The 18,397-nt window shown below is 38.6% G+C and overlaps 1 protein-coding gene across 5 annotated transcripts in view; it reads left to right on the top strand.

Moving 5' to 3' along the window:
• Positions 1-18,397, top strand: part of LOC126474916 (uncharacterized) — a 408,277-nt gene that overhangs the window by 279,412 nt on the left and 110,468 nt on the right. For all 5 annotated transcript variants that reach the window (XM_050102418.1, XM_050102416.1, XM_050102417.1 and 2 more), the window contains 3 exons: positions 8,593-8,938; positions 9,020-9,276; positions 11,167-11,338. In XM_050102418.1, the coding sequence (XP_049958375.1) occupies positions 8,593-8,938; positions 9,020-9,276; positions 11,167-11,338 (775 nt within the window). The remainder of the gene's footprint in view (positions 1-8,592; positions 8,939-9,019; positions 9,277-11,166; positions 11,339-18,397) is intronic.

The raw sequence follows: 18,397 nt of genomic DNA, 5'->3' as shown, positions 1-18,397 counted from the left end.
AAGATCCTACCCCTTCCCTGCATTTATATACTGGAAGTTGTCACGCATGTCAAAAAAAGCATACTGAGAAAAGAAAACCTTTTTCCTCAAAACAAAAGCGTCCATGATTACAGTACCAGGTCAGACAGTGACATACATGTCAATCATTGTAACACCACATTATGCCAAAAAGGTGTATATCATACAGGAACAAAACTTTACAACAGATTACCAAGACATATAAAATCTCTTACTGAACTACAAAGCTTTAAAAAGTCTGTGACATCCTACGTTCTGAAAAACTGCTACTATTCAGTCTCACAGTATCTTATGCAAGAAAAAATGTAATTTGTATCTTTAATTGTAGACATAAGTTATAAATATACAGTATTTCAAAAAGTTGTAATTATTAACTGTATAGATCCAATTTGTCATAAAAATTTATAAAATTTATGTTTGACATTTGAAAATCCAATAGCTAAAAAGGTTTTCTGTCCAATATCCTGTGCACAATATATGTACTTAAAAAGAGATTTATATGGACAAATAAATAAATAAATAAAAGATCTTCTGTTTAAACCAATATCAAAGCCATCCATACATTTTAGGGACTCCTCTCTGCTCACCCATCCTAGATAAATTCCTGCTTTAATAGTTGGTTGATATTGTAAAGCTGTGAAGTCTTACGTGCTGTGTCACTGTTTTTACACTGTAAAACAATATCTAGATTAGTAAATATGCTGCTTCTGATTCAGTACAACGCATGAACTATTGATGGAACCAAATCTTACATAAACCTGATGCAGTGTATTGTAAACCATAATCTACCTAAAGTGAATATTAACGTAAATTTGTTCAACATTTGTACCATACTGTGTAATACCAGATAAATGGAAATGCCGTGTGGCTAGGGCCTCCCGTCGGGTAAACCATTCACCTGGTGCAAGTCTTTCAAGTTGAGACCACTTCAGCGACTTGCTTGTTGATGGGGATGAAATGATGATGATAGGGACAGCACAACACCCAGTCCCTGAGTGGAGAAAATCTCCGACCCAGCTGGGAATCGAACCCAGGCCGTTGGGTGTGACATTCCATCGCGCTGACCACTCAACTACCAGGGGCGGACGAGATACCAGATCACATGGACCAAATAAATAACAGGAGTGTTAGTCCCCACAAGGTATGGAGGAGAACTTATGTGAAGTTTGGAATTTAGGGAAAGAGGTACTGACAGAATTGAAGTTGTGAGACAGATCGTGAGTCGATAGCTCAATTGTTAGAGCACATGCTCACAAAAGGAAAAGGCCTTAAGTGTGAGTCCTGGACTGGCCCCATAGTTTTAATATGGTCACGTTGTTCCAGTCAGGGATGTTATTGGCTGATTGGGATGATCAGATGGTTAGGTGCATTTGTATAAATTGCTAATGTTGGGCGGGGGGGGGGGGGGGGGGGGGGTCAGGGTTTATGCCTGCCAGTATAGGACATAGTAAGTGTGGGGTCCTGCCCACTTGTCTTGTATAAGGTGCCTAAAGGATGCTGTGTTCTCAGAATGCTATACAACAATTCAAGCAACTCTTATTAATAGTTTGTATTACAAATAAGAAGACTGACAATACTTGACTTTAAATTTGCAATGATGTCGCAAGTGATGGGCAACATGCAAACAATCAAAGTCCTTTGCTGTATACAAGGTCCATGTAAAAAATGATATGGATCACATATCACTGCTATCGTAGTGCTCTCCTAGTACTGTCTTAATACTGTCCAGCTGAGGCTACCAGGAGCAGTGCTAATATTCACTTCGTCTACATGCCGCTTCTATCGTGGTGTGGTCCTTGTCAGCGGGTTATTGGCTGACCTAGTCTCACAGCGTCCTTTGCTCTTGCTTTCTTCGTCTTTGTGCTGGTACTAGTTAATATGCCAGAACATTCCTCCCCCCCCCCTTCCCCCCCAAGTGGCGGACTGTCATTATCTAGGGAGTGCGCCCAGGATGGGCGAGGCGGAAGTGTGGGCTCATTGTGGGACCAGAAGCTTGGTTGTTGGCTGCAGGGAACGTCAAGCTTCCGGCTGTACCCCACCATCCGGCCTGTGCTCTGGTGGAAATGTGCCCCTGAAAATGACCAGAAGGGTACACGTCCACCTCCTGCTGCCATGAAGCAGATGAAGGAGGCGGCAACTGCTGTGGTGTGGACAGGTCCAGCTTCATTGGCAGGATGAGAGAAGCCGGAGGAGGTGAAGGCTCTGTCTCCATGGGATCATACCGTGGTGCTGTGATGACACCCTCTGGTGGCTGCTGTGGCCAGCTGCTGTGGCCATGCTATCCTCTGGATCCATGAATCTGGGGGAAGAGAGACTGAAAGCTCATCATGTACATGACAGAGATCAAGTTGATTTTGATGGTGGGGCTGCATGCCCTCGGGACCTGAAAAAAGATACATGCAAGCACCAAGTTGACTGACGATCTCACCTAGTGCCTACCGTCTGCTGCTGCTAAAAATCCTGTAAAAGACAATATCACATGGCACGATGCAAAACCTGTGGCCTTCCTTTGGTGTCGGAAGCTGAGGAGGGTGGAGCAGTGTCTGATGGGGTGGCCGTGAAGCAATTCCACCAGCGATGGACCATCTCGTGGGTGCGAATGATGTGAGGCAAGAAACAGTTGCAATGCTTCATCCCTGGTGTGTGGAGTGAAGTTTGGCCATCTGCTGCTTGAAGGTTCTGACAGAATGTTCTGCTTCATCATTTGACTGTGAATGGAACGATGCACTAGTTAGGTGCTGTATGCCATTGCGTTCACAGAATGTTTCAAATTCATTTGACATGAACTTAGTGCTGTTGTCTGACACTATTACTTCAGGTAAACCTTCTAAGCAAAAGATTGATGATGACACCTGAATTGTGGTACATGGAGTTGTCGAGTTCATTGGCACAGCAAAAGGAAACTTGCTAAGCGAGTCAACCACAATCAACCAGTGAGTGTTCCAAAAATGTCCCACAAAGTCTATATGCACACGTTACCATAGTAATTGTGACTTAAGCCAAGCAGATAATTTTTGTGGTGGAGCGAACTGATTCTCCGCACATGTGTGACACTGTGACGTCATATGTGACACTGTGACATCATCTGTTCTGTTTGGGTGTCCATACCCTCCCAAGTACAGTGTCAATGCGCTAACTGTTTCATATCAACAATCACCCAGTGTCCTTGGTGAAGTGACTGCAACATTCTTTTTGCAAAGCTTTAGGAATCAACACATGTGAGTGTCCACTGTCATTCTGAACAAGACTAACACCTTTCTGTACAGGAAGGCTACGCTGATGTGGAAAGTATCAGTGCACTACAGAATTGTTTATGCTATGCAAGGAATGAGGCCTAGATGTGTGAGTGTATTCTAGTGAAATGTTCAAATCTAATCAGCTTCTGTGGCCTGTACAATTTTCCTGTAATTCAGCAGAAAAGATTGAAGCAATTCAGAATCCTGAGCAGTGATGTGACAACAAGATGCAGAAGAAATGTCAAAGTCTGTATCAGGGCCAGTCGGAAGACATAAAAGTGTTTCCACATTACAGTGTTGAGCTGTCAGACAATACACAGCTCATACTGGTATTGAGACAACAACGAAGCCCATGTTTGCAATTTTTGGGCAGTTCATACAGGAACCGGTTTCGTCAGATGACACAAGAACTGCATAGGCTTGTAATCTGTTACTAAGTAGAAATTTCTGCCGTAAAAATAGTGGTGGAATTTGGTGACACCATACATAATAGCCAATGCCTCATTCTAAATTTGTGAATAGTTACACTGAGCTTTGGATGACAATTTTGATGCGAAAGCAATAGGTCTGTCTCTACCACCAATTCTGTGCAAAAGCACTGCACTGATTCTGTAAGAGGAAGTGTCAACTTGCAATACCACTGGTTTGTCAGGATCAAAGTGAACTAAGCATCAATTACTGAGCAATGTAGCTTTAAGTTTTTGAAAAACTACTTGGCACTCATCTGTCCAAAGAAAGGGGACATTCTTGTGAAACAAGCAATGCAATGGAGCTGCGATGGGTGCAGCATTTGGTATAAACTGAATATAATAGTTCATTTGCCCGAAGACTGACTGCAATTCTGTGATATTACAAGGAACTTTCAAATCTCATATGGCTAACAAATGTGATGGAAGAGGATGTACACCATGACTGTTTATGACATGACCAAAATACTGCAACTCAGGTTTAAAAAACTCATAGTCATCCAGTCTACACTTTAGTCCTGCATCAGACAATACACGAAACAAAGCACATAAATTTGCAATATGTTCTTCAGGTGTACGACCTGCTACTACAATGTCGTTCAAATAGTTTGAACAGTTTGGCACTTGTGCAGTCAGCTTTTCCAAATATCATTGGAAAACGGTGAGTGCGGAAGCACTGCCAAAAGGCAAACACAAATATTTGAACAAGCCCATATGAGTATTTACTTCACACACTTTTTGATATTCTTCATTGAGCAGTATTTGAAGATACATGGTGCACAAATTAATTTTTGACACCAGACACATTGTACACGATCACATCACGCAACGTAACATCTGAATATAAAGCACTACAAGCACATTTGAATTTGCATTTCTTGTCATACCCTACGAATCTGTTACCCACTGACAATAAGTTTGTTCTGACTGTTTTCTGCAATTAAAGAATTGATGTCTAGCTGTTACCACATTCACTTGTTGGTCATAATAGTTTGTTAGCTTGTCCAACAGTTTGTCATAAGACAGTTCACTCCCAGTGGCATTAGGGAAGAGTTTTGTGATTGGGCAGAACACTGCACTTCCTACCTTTGATAATAGATGACGGCTTTTCACAGTATCTGGTATGTTGTGAACATGGAGATGTGCTTCAAACTGGGATAACCATTCGAGCTATTTCTCTTCTTGTTCAGTAAACTGTCGAAAATTTGGTATAGTAGTATTGTTGCTGTAGATGGTGCTTGTTCTATCAGGCGCACAGCATTAGCCAGTAGCTGCTGCACCTTATTGAGTAACGTGGAGATCTGTTGCATCTGGAACTGAAACATCTGCGTTAGTTGTGTGGCATCTAACACTTGCAGCTGTGGCACCTGGAGCAGTGGGTGGGAAAGGTGGGGGTGGGGGTGGGGGGCATATTGAAAGATGCAGATGCAACAAACGGACAAGGTAAGCAAACAAAGAAATTTTCTGAAATGCCCACCTAAAAACACTGATTAGCAAAAACGATGATAAACTTTTAAAGCAAAGAAAAGCCTTTACAAAGTAAAGAAAAGAAAGAATTATGGCACCAGCAAACAAAAAATTCCTTGGCCGTCAGGTGCAGGGTTTGTTTGTAAGTCTTCATTGTCAATGTGGGGTCCTGCCCACTTGTCTTGTATAGGGTTCTTAAAGGATGCTGCAGTCTCAGAATGCTATACAACAATTCAAGCAAATCACATTAATAGTTTTTACTACAAAAGAAGATTGACAATACATAACTTTGAATTTACAACAGTGTTGCAAGCGATGAGCGACATATAACAGTCAAAGTCCTTTGCTGTACATGAGATCCATTTAAGCAATCACATGTCACTGCTATCATAGTGCTCTCCTAGTACTGTGCTGATATTGTGGGAATACTGTCCGGCCAGGGCTGTCAGGAGCTGCGCTTATATTCTCTTCGGCTAGAGGGCACTTCTGTCGTGGTGTGGTCCTTGTCAGCAGGCTATTGGCTGATGTCGTCTCACAGCCTTCTTTTCTCTTACTTTCTTCCTCTTCATGCCAGTGCTTGTTGATATGCTGGAACAAGCTGTATAATGGAATGACAATAATGAAAATTTGTGCCAGACTAGGACTTGAACCCGGATTTCCTGTTTATCGTGAGCAGTCATGTTACCATTTGGCTATCAGAGCACAACACATGGCCAGACCCTAACTTCCATATGTTGTCAACCATGTGTCTGCAACTTTATGTATATTTCCACAGGGGAGACATTTTACTTGAAAGTCACTTGCCCAGTGTCAGCAGGTAAATGCCTGCTTAACTGGGTTATAATGTGCTCATCTCCCATGCAATTGGGCCCGGGTTCGATTCCTGGCCGGGCTGGAGAATTTCTCCACTAGGGAACTGGGTGTTGTGTTGTCCTGATCATCATTTCATCCTCATCACCAGTGCGCAAGTCGCCCAATGTGGCGTCGACTGAAATAAGACTTGCACTTGGCGGCCGAACCTCCCTGGATGGGGCCTCCCGGCCAACGATGCCACACGCTCATTTCATTTTTTAGCAGATAAATGTGATATTGCATTGCTTGTTTTATTCCAAATTACAATGTAATGTACCATCAGGCAAGTGATTTTCAAGTTAAACCTCTGTCCTAAGTGGGATTATACATAATGGATGTGCTAGTACAGGTTCCAAACACAGGGTTGATGACATATGGAAGTTTTGGTCTGTCTGTGAGTTGTGATCAGATACCAAATGGTAAGTTGACTGTTCATGATCGGTGGGAAATCCAGACTTGAGTCCCAGTCCGGCACAAATTTTCATAGTAGTCATACCATTATACAGCTGATGGTGGTCCATATTCGCAGCTGCGAATACATTTCATGTATTTCATGACAGCTGTGGTCACCACATGTCCGAAGGTACATTACATCATAATTTGGAATAACGTAAGGAATGCACAGCAATATCGTGTTGTGGATAGTCACTGTGCAGTTATTTTAGAGACTGCTTTCAATTCTTTCATTGGTATTCCATCCCACCTTGCTGAATTTTACGTTTGTTGTGATGGTATAGCATTTTCTATACCTTTTGCTGTAGATTTGTTAAATTTACAGAAAGTTCACCATCAGATTGCTCAGTACCAAAAAAATTATCTCATCTGAATAATTTTCTAATTAATGTTTGCTTTACTTACATGTATAAAGGATTAGTTAGGCAATTCCGATATTTGAGCATGATTGATAATAGTTTTCCCATGTATCTATATCCTCTGGAAATATCACGGCTGCTAGCTGTCAGCACGTGTTTCAGCCCTAATCGCTTAGGAAAATATTTTGCAATTTTTTACATAATTAACCAAGTCAGGATTTTTGTTACATGTAAGTTGCCTGTGTAGCTGTGTTTTCCCAGCACTAGATATTTTTATTGGTTATTTTGTCAGTGAATTTTGTTGAGCTGTGTTTCACTAGCTGAATCTATGGTGGAATCAGCAGCTGTTATGACTCTTTTTCTTAATGTGATGAAAATACTAAGTCACATATAATATTGTTAATTATATTATATTATATTATACTGTATTGTATTACATATTAATATAATATTGGTAAATTCTGTCTGGGATTTTCCATTGTTTGATCATATTTTAATTTCTTTTTTTAAGTTTTTGCAACAGGCACTGGAATTTCAGCAAAAATAGTTTCATTATTTCTGCAACTAGAATTCCATACACAGATAAAATTATGATATTTTGTCTTTTCTATACAGTAGATTTCAAACATACTTTCTGTATTAATTGAATCAAAATCATGTCTTGCTTTACATTCCTTTACATTCCTGCACGGGTTACATTATTCCTACAAAAACTACCTACAATGTGTAAATTTCCAAGGGTAATTAAGAGTTTGATACGGTCTTTTATAAATCAATGTTCATTCAAGCAAAACCACATTGATGGTCAGCGTTTCTTACAGAATAATTTGCAAGTCACTAATTTTTATTTCTTTATTATTTTGATAGCTTGAAGTTAACACATTTATGTTCCAATGCATTAGGAAAGTATTTCAACATTTTTGAATATTCTTAAGGGCATCCATTTTGAAAGGTTGTTTGTAGTTTTTAAAATATGTTATAATTTCTGCATCTCTATTTCTGACTGCTAGTTTCCCTTATTACGTATGACTTTGAAAATAACACTGTACAGATTATGGAATCTAGTAAAGCCTAACTTGTGTAGATGTAGCTTATCTTGTCCTAAACATTTATTACTAATATATTTATTAGAGTGCACAAAAATTGCACCATGTCTGTTGCACTGCTGTCTGATATGGTTGTTTATTTTGTCATTGTATTTGTCATTCGCTGGCCTTCGGTGATTGTGGGTACAGTTTTTCTCCATTTTGATTGGATTTCATACTTCTTTCGCAATCTCTTCTACAATGCTGTTTCAAAGTGACATCATCCCCACATGATGAAAACAGCTTTATAGTTTTCATAGCGATTTACTTGTGGGAAAGTATTTTACTTTGTTGTCAGCATGTTTTTGATGTGATTATTTAGTAAAATGTAGAGAGAACACAATTTGTAGACAGATGTATTTTGTCTGGTGATAGTTATACTTCTTTGACCTGTGTTTGTTGATTCACAATCATCATGTAGCTTGTTTCATCCTTGTAACACTAGACAGCAAGTCACTGCATTGAGGAATCATTGATGCATGATTGATAATAAACATACCCTCACAGTCCGCTTATATTTACATGAATTACTAGAAAAAGAAATCTTTTTAATTTTTTACATTATTCTTAAAATTGTACGAATCCAGCTGCTTTGTTTTCGGCAAAAATTTGATGACATATTGCACATATATTGATAAATGTCTTCTGTTAACAGGGACACTAAAAATGAGAGCAATCCTAATGAAATAATTTCATTGCCATGGATATGTGGGACACTCTCCCATTACCAGGAGGGAAAGAACAAATGGAAAGAGCCAATGTTTACTGCTGCAGTTATCTACAGGTATCCAATTGTAGGTCGTATTGTCTTCCGTCAGCCAAAAGACAAACCTTGGGCTGATACTACAGTGATAGTGGAATATTTAATACATGCAGATGGAACATCACAAAATAATACTGAGGAACATCGCTGGATGGTGCATGATTTGCCACCTGGAAAAGATTTCTATAACTGGACTGGTCGCTGCTTGAGTGCTGGTCACGTATACAATCCATTTGAGGCAAGTAGTAATTACTGATACACCCTCTTACTGTAACTTCCACTTATTTTTATTACTTTTTATTTTCATTGACTTGTACAGGTGAATCTTCAATCAAAAAATTCTGAATCACCATGCACATTAGAGAAATCTGGCTATTGTCGAGTAGGTGAACTATCAATACGTCATGGCACACTAAGCATTGCTGGACGCAAATCTGAAAGTAATAAATTAACACGCCGTCTGTATACTGACACTCATCTTCCTCTTTCTGGACCTGGAAGTATACTTGGAAGGTCTCTAGTAATTTATGATGACCATGGGCCAAAAGCTAGAGGAGAACGTCTTGCATGTTCACCGTGAGTATTGTGAAATGTACAAATTTGTTGGCACAATTAACAAATCATTTTACCTCTCAAAGTTCTCTTTTTTTCTTTCACCAATATTACAAGTCAAGTTTTTTTGTGGTGCAAACATTCTCTCTCTCTCTCTCTCTCTCTCTCTCTCTCTCTGTATGTGTGTGTGTGTTTTAAATAATGGATATCAGTGGTGATGAAGATAGCAACTTTCCCCATGGAAAATGGCCTTGAGATTAATCAAGAATTTGTAAGATCCAATCCTATTAATTATAAGTAATGTGTTGGCAGTAAGTTTCTACAGTCAGGAAGTGATATTTATTCCACATTCACATAGGAGAATCTCAGAACTGACTCCCAAGTTTATCAACATATGTGAACTGAATCAGAATAAGCCTATACATTTTCAAATCAGTGGTGCAGGTTTGTTGCTTTTGGATACTATTTTCAGCAACTTTATCACTTGCTATGCTTATCTGAAGAGACATAAATGTTTTGTATTTTTCTTGCATAACTGAGAATGTGAATGTGCCACCAACTGTCATAAATTGACTTAGTTAACTGAACAACAAACAAAATGAGCATTAATACTGGTAGTGGGTTACTGAAATGACATGAAAATGTAAATATGGGACCATAAAATTAAATAAGCTCTTTTTGAATACCCTTAACAATTAACAATCAAACAAAACTTGTGAGTCAGTAGAGCACTTCCCTGTTAAAGGCAGCCCAAAAATAAATAGCAACTACAAAACAAAATCCAGTGTTTCAACCAATTTGGAATAGTCTCCTTAATGTAGGGAAACAGGGGAGGAGGGTGGGGGCCTCAATTTTTTTTGGTGGTGGCATGTTCTATACAGTGCATCTTATGTCAGTTGCTATGTGACAATGTAACTGTTACTCTTCTAGAGTGTCACTGGGCAGCTCATAGTCAAGAGGCTTGGGGACTGGGACAGTCTAACAACATGCCAGAATAGTGGCATTGATTATAATATAATGACCAAAGCAGGACACAGTCTATAGGAAAGAATACCTTTTTTAACAAGAAATTTTGTCACTATTGTTTTGATCAGCTAGCTTAGTCCTCTTTGGGGTGACAAGAGAGGATTCCAAATGTTGGAAATTCTTAACTCAATCTGGAGCATAATAAAAAAAAAAATGATTGACAGCTAGTTACTTAAAGGGCAGTTGTTATAGCAAAAACTATGAGTGAACAGGCTCGACCGAACATTCTACTAGCCATTGCCATACCACTCAGTTACTTCAGGTGCTGAATGCAAGGTCAGTCTAGGGTCGCTCTTGCAGCTTTTAGTGTAATTAGTTGCAATTAGTTTCTGCTATGTACTTTCTTTATCCATGTGGAATGTTTATTTAACGTAACATAATCACTAAAACTCACAGAGAAAGTATGCAGCAGAGCAATAAGTCACTTACAACATTGCAAAGCAACTCTGTACTCCATGTTAAAAGTGAGCATCTGAATGTATCAGTGCAGAACCACACAGCTGTTCCAACCATGGCCACATTATGCCCACAGGTAACAATGAGCTGATAACATTGCCCAGTTTCGTAAAAAACTTTCCATCACTTTCTTATTCCAATCCAGAATTACTAGTACTTTGATAAGGTTCCTGAAAATCATCAATGACTTGCAATGACCACAGTTCAGTATATTATATTGTGGAGCACTGTATTTGACTTGTAGTTGTATTAGCCATATTTAAAAAAAAAATGTTCTTCTGCAAATCTGTAAAAGGAAGCCTCGAATACTTCTGGCAAACTGAGTACGATGTCACAGACAATGAGGCATAACTGTGAATATCATCATACTAATACCAATGTACACTTATATAAAAATTAATAACTGACTAATCAGTATGTTTCATTTTCCAGGATAACAGCAGTTTACAGGCGCAAAGCTGTTGTGAAAGATTGGTTTGGCAATGGTTTGTTGCCATCTATAAAAGGAAAACTAGAATACTTCCAGCAAACTGAGTATGATATCACCGACATTGAGGCAAATATTGAAGGACTTGAAGACACAAATGGTTTTCATATTCATGTTGTAAGTGATAAATATTTGACAACCTGCCTGTTGGCTTTTGTCTCAGGTTCTTCGGCTGAAATTCGTCTGAGGATTTTTCTGAAGTTTTGCCAGCACAAGTGGCTGGCACTGTCAAAGCTTTACCGTCCATTGCTGCTGGTAGACTGGAGCTGAGCTCGCAGCCATAGACTATGTGCAAGTGGCATGCCAGTGTCCAAGGGCTTCTCTCTGGTCATTTCTGGTGCTATTCTCCTCCTGCTACCTGCAACGGTCACTCATTGCAGCACAGGAATCCAGTATCTGTTTACCTTTAGGCTTTCTTCTTTCTTATTGAAGCTACTCTTGTGTTTGTGTATTTGTGTATCTGAAAAAGCAGATGTGATAGCTCTTCTCTGCAGCGAGAACTTCCATGTCAGTGAATTTTACTATGTGGTTAGCCTCACTCAGTGCCTGCTCTGCTATGGCCGATTTCTCCACCTGCCTCAACTTGCAATGTCGCTCATGTTCTGTGAACTAGGTGTTGATTGATCGCCCAGTCATTCCCATATAAATTTGTGTGGAATACAAAACAGTTAATCAAGACATCTTCTCTGCCGGAGGACATACAGAATAACCTGGGCAACACAAAAGCCCTACCACCTCGACTGTACAGATTACCGAAGATCCATAAGAACAATGTTCCAGTAAGACCAATTTTTAATGCTCTTGGCTCACCAACACATAGACTGGCAAAACACGTGGCCTCTCTGCTCCAGCCACACATTCTGCAAGAGGCACTGGAATTTCAACAAAAATAGTTTCATTATTTCCACACTTATAGTTCTATACACAGATAAAATTACGATATTTTGTCCTTTCTATACAGTAGCTTTCAAACATACTTTCTGCATTAATTGGATCAAAATCATGTCTTGCTTTACATCCCATTTACCCTTACACAAATGAAAAAGATCCTGTACGGGTTACAGTATTCCTACAAAAACTACTTACAAAGTGTAAATTTCCAAAGGCAATTAAGATTTTGATACTGTCCTTTATAAACCAATGTTCATTCAAGCAAAACCACCTTGATGGTCAGCGTTTCTTACAGAATAATTTGCAAGTCATTAATTTTTATTTCTTTATTATTTTGATAGGTTGAAGTTAACACATTTATGTTCCAATGCATTAGGAAAGTATTTCAACATTTTTGAATATTCTTAAGGGCATCTATTTTGCAAGGTTGTTTGTAGTTTTTAAAATATGTTACTAATTTCTACATCCCTATTTCTGATTGCTAGTTTCCCTGACAAATACATTAAGGACTCAGGACATATCATTGAGAAGCTGAAGAAACTATAACTTGCCTTAAATGACATCCTGGTCAGCTTTGATGTTGTTTCTTTGTTTACAAAAGTGCCACTCAGTGAATCTATGGAGCACATTGGTTCCATATTTCTGCAAAACATCACCAAGTTCTTTCATGCATGTCTCACCATGATCTATTTCACATGGAATGACAACTTCTGTGAATAGCTGGAAGGCATCATCATGGGTAGTCCACTTTGTCCAGTGGTGACCAACTTCTTCATGGAACATTTTGGAGCATAGACACTGGACTGGGCACCTTGTAAACCTAGGGGGTGGTACAGATACATCAATGACACTCTAGTTGTGTGTAGCCATGGTGAGGAACAGCTCAGTGACTTCCTGAGACACTTGAATGGCCACCATGCCAAAGTAAAATTTACCATGAAAGTGGAAAACAACAAACAACTACCAATTCTATATGTGCTGATCACAAGGGATGGTGAAAGCCTGGGACATAGTGTGTATTAAAAATCGACACACATGCACCAATACCTGCATAAACTGTCAAATCACCACCCGAGATAGAAAAGGGGCTTGATTAATTTGCTCGTAATGTGAGCAAGACAAATATGTCCGTCACAACATCTCTGGCACGAAATGTAACACCTGGAGTGTTTTCTGAGGAGCAGTGGGTACTCCACAAATTATATTAGAAGTATAGCTACACTCATAATGTGAGCAAGACAAATATGTGAGCCGCAGCACCTCAGGCATGAAATGCAAAATCTGGAAAGTGTTCTAAGGAGCAATGGGTATTCCACAAGCTATATTAGAAGTATAATAGTGTCACACACTCGGTGAAGTGACACAATGGGAAAAGAAATGTTGGGTGTGGTCTTCCTGCCATACATTCCCAGAGTGACAGAATTGGCTGTATATTTTACAAACACAGCACTAAGATTATTTACAAACTGACAAAAAAGATCAAAGAGTGTCTCAGATTGGCAAAGGAGAAAAGGGACCCAGTGGAAATGTCGGGACTATACCACATACCATGCATATGTGGAAAAGTTTATACTGGAATGACTGGATGATCAGTCAACATCAGGTTCATAGAACATAAGTGACATTGCAATTTGCGACAAGTGAATAAATCGGTCGTGTCAGAGCAGGCGCTGAGTGAGGCAAAACACATAGTAAAATTCACCAACATGGAAGTTCTGGCTGTAGAGAAGAGCTATCACACCCGTTTTTTCAGAGAAGATATACAAATACACAAACGCAAGAATAGCTTCAACAAGAAAGAAGAAAGCCTCAAGGTAAACAGATCCTGGATTCCCATGCTGTGGCAAGTGACTATTGCAGGTAGCAGAACAGCACCACAAATGACCAGAGAAGAGCCCTTGGACGTTGGCAGCTGCAAGCTCAGCTTCCGTCCACCACTAGCAATGGAGGGTGAAGCTTTGACAATGCTAGCCACTCGTGGTAGCGAAACATCAGAAAAATCATCAGACAAATATCAGCCAAAGAACCCCAGACAGAAGCCAACAGGTAGTTTGTAAACAAGTGGAAACAAAAGCCTTAACGATTTTGTGATAAATATTTGTTTAATTTATGGGTTTTTATCTAGTAAGATTTAAATGAACATCTGTAAGCTAAGAAATCTATTTTATCGGTTAAATGAGAGGTTGAAGGCAGTTAATTCCAGAACCCTATGTGAGTTGTGCTGAATCAGATAAACAGTAACTTCCTTAAGTGCCAAATAATGTATCAAAAGCTATCTCATCAACAGCTCTTGTGTGCTTCTAGGAGTAGTGAAATGTGTCACTGAGTAACTGCAGTGAATAATATTGACTCAATGCAGTTTCATATCTAAAAATTTATTTGATATTATATATAAAAACAAAGATGAGGTGACTTTTCCGCTCCCGGGATTGGAATGACTCCTTACCCTCTCCCTTAAAACCCACTTCCTTTCGTCTTCCCCTCTCCTTCCCTCTTTCCTGATGAGGCAACAGTTTGTTGCGAAAGCTTGAATTTTGTGTGTATGTTTGTGTTTGTTTGTGCGTCTATCGACCTGCAAGCGCTTTCGTTCGGTAAGTCACCTCTTCTTTGTTTTTATATATAATTTTTCCCACGTGGAATGTTTCCCTCTATTATATTAATTTATTTGATATTTTTCACGAATGTAAGTTTAAAAGAAAGCAGAAACCATGCACTATGCACCAAACATACAAAATTTCAAGAACAGTGAAAACACAGATAGGTATGACAGGATTTAAGTTTGTTGGACAAATGATAGATCTCTGATGACCTTTATCTGCAACACAGATTAAATTACATCCAAATCTTTGACCACTAAATTCAACAGTTTCTTATTACTAGCATCTGAAAACATACAGGCAAAAAATGAGCCACAGAGAACAGATTTATTAAATTTACTTAAAAAGACACTGCATTTTCCAACAGCAGATATCAATTTTGCCAGTTCGACTGTTAGAGAATTCTCAAACATTATTAGGTCACTGAATAGCAGTAACTTCTATGATGACACTTTGACCAATATACTAAAATCATCTACTGACCTTATACATTCGTATTGAATTACCTGTTTTGAGGTTTACTTCCTGAAAGAACAAATGTGCAGCTGTAATAGCCATTTGAAAGTGGAGAAAAGCATGTGACCTCTAATTATATACCCATCTCCCTCCTTCTCATTTCCACTTTTCTAACAATAAGCTCGTAACAACTGCTTAATCTGGCTCCTGTAAAAGATTATCTACAGAAAAAGAAATATATCACCTCAAAAACTGCATTCTGTTAGAGCTAAACATGAAAAAATTATTCTGTTACTGTTTCCCGTGACCTTTCCAAAGCTTACAATTATGTAGGTCATAAAATTTTGCCACAGAAACAAATGTACTGATGTTAAAGCCCTCTCTCTCTCCCCCCCCCTACCTTTTTTCTTGTAAGACTCATAACTCAACAACAGAAAACATAAAGACTACATTAATAAATGGTACCATCGGAATGAAACTAAGTTTGGACTGTGGAAACATTAAACATGATGTCCCACAGTGATCAATACTTGGACAACTCCTACTCTTGACTTACAAAAATTTTTTTAGCAAAGACAATGGAAGACTCTTCAAAAAGGAAGTTTTAGCTGATGATACTGATGAAGGACCGAAACAAGTCCATTGAGCCTTAAGCTTAAAAAAATTATGTTTTGCTATTCCAAAGAAATAAAATTTACCTACTGGCACCCAAGTGGATATCAATGAGAACATACTAAATGTGTGAAATTCTTAGGTGCCAAGATGAATAACAAACTGACTTGGCACTAGCACATTAATAAATTAAGCAAAAATTTAGTAATACTTGCTTTTCTTTTAGAAATGTTATGTGCTGATCTGCAGATGGGATTGGTAGCATACTTTCACTCAGTACTGTCCTGTGGCAATACAGCCAAGGCAAAAATTATATGCCAGTGCATTTATGCTCTAACAGTATTTGTGATTAATAACTGTCTGGTTAGTCATGAATGTTAAAGCGCCGCTTCTGGGATGAGGAGGTGTGCTAGCTTCATATCGAATATGCATAATGAATTAATGATGAGTGTCAGATGTGCTGGCTTCTTATCAAATATGCATGATGGATTAATGATGAAGGTCAGCATGCTGGCTAGCTTGGACATGGTTTTTAGGCAGTTTCCTACACCCCATTACGTGAATGCCAGTCTGGTATCCACCTCATTTACACAATCTGCAAACATTTAGAAAATATTCACTCACTTAACATGAATGATATTACATTCAAACAATTGTGGTACACTTTTTCCATCCTGGGAGGTAATGGGTTGGCAATAGGAAGGGAATCTGCCCATCCCTTAAATTAACCATGCCAAATCCATTTAGAATTGCCAAACCTGTGCTAATGTGGAACAAAGGCACAAGAAAAAAGAAGGCATTTGTGATTAGTAATCAGAGCGAATTTAGCATCAACTGTGGAACTTACAACAGTAATACTAGAAGTGAAAGTAATTCCCATATAGATTATGTGTACCTGTCAGGAGTTCAGAATGTAGTCTTTAAAGGTAGCCAGGAGACATCAGAAAAGAAATTGGAAATACTCACACGTTTAAAAAGTGCAAGAGTCCTTATTACCCATTCCTGTATAACTTATCAGAATATCCTGACCTTAAGATGTGAATTTCGACTAACGCTAATGTACAAAATAAATAGAGTTGAACTTTTCTACTAACTGTATATCAACAGCTAATAGTGTTCTGTCAGATCACTAAAGTTACATAAGTCTTAGTGTAAAGTATCAAATAAGAGGAGGACGAAGAGCAACTTTTTTCAATGTAACTGCCTTCTTCTAAGATAGCAGTATACAGTTAATATCCTTAATTATCAATATGAGACAGTTATTACTACACATAATTGCTTGTTAATAAACTTTACAGATCTTGCCTACAAAGACTACCTCTGCCTGTTGACGAATAACTGAACTCCTAACTTACAGAACACAATATGTGTGTGAATGAGTGAATTACTGAACTTCACTCTAAAGAGGAGTTGCTCACCATTTGGTGAAACAGGAATGTATATAGACATGAATAACAGTAATAATGTTATAATGGCATAGATTTCTGATTTGCAGTGAGGAGGCTCACAAATTTCAGGAATCAAGTCACAAATAATAATGGAATGACTGAGATTTGGATTCAGATGATAACATGGAGCTTATTGATGGTTCACAAACAAAAACTAAAAAGAAATAAAATCTCAAAATGCAGATGGAAAATAAAGAAAACAAAAAGAAAGTGTGGGGTGCACACAAGGTTTTTTTTAGATTAGGCAACTCTTCATCTATTCCAGATAATGATAACTGCAGGAAACTCAGAAGTATCAATGTGAGATTGAAAGAAATGCATCCCATAGATGAGAGTATTAAAATCCTGATGGTAAACTGCTGAAGCATTCTCAACAAAGTGCCAGAGTTTGAAGCATACATGAAAAGCAATGAAGCTCACATAATACTAGACACAGAAAGCTATCGAAACCTGAAATTGATAGCAGTGAGATTTATGGGGAAAATTTAGGTATATATCAAAAGGATAGACAATTGGGAAATGGAGATGATGTATTTGTTGCTGTATAGAAGAAACTCAGATCCACCAAGATGGAAACTGAAGCTACATGTGAGGTCATTAGGGCAAGACTCAGTATTAGAGGTGGGCATAAAATTATAATTGGGTCCTTTTATCACCCAACAGACTCATCTCCTGTTGTAACTGAAAATTACATCGAAACTGGTGTCAGTGATCATGACGTGATTGTGGTAACAATGATTACCAAAGTACAAAAGACAACTAAAACAAGCAGAAAGATATATATGTTCAGTAAACTAGATTTTAAAAAAATCAGTAGTGTCATATATCACTGAGGAACTCGAAACTTTCAACACATGGCAGGAGCATGTAGAGAACTATGGCTCAAGTTTAAAAGAACAGTTGACCATGCATTGGACAGATATGTACCCTGTAGAACAGTTCATGATGGGAGGGAATCTCTGTGGTGTCAGTCACTGTAAAGAAACTTCTAAAGAAACAGAGATTACTGCATAATAAGTGCAGGGTTACAGATAGAGAGATGCTGAAAGAAATGCATTTGGCTGTCAAGTGAGCAATGCATGATGCCTTCAGTGACTACTGTAGCAAACTATTGTCAAGTGATGTTTCACAGAACCCAAAGAAATTCTGATCATATGTAAAGGCTGTTAGTG

This window comes from Schistocerca serialis, chromosome 4, assembly GCF_023864345.2.
Source record: "Schistocerca serialis cubense isolate TAMUIC-IGC-003099 chromosome 4, iqSchSeri2.2, whole genome shotgun sequence".
Lineage (NCBI taxonomy): Eukaryota > Metazoa > Arthropoda > Insecta > Orthoptera > Acrididae > Schistocerca > Schistocerca serialis.
This window is presented reverse-complemented; position numbering and strand designations above follow the sequence as displayed.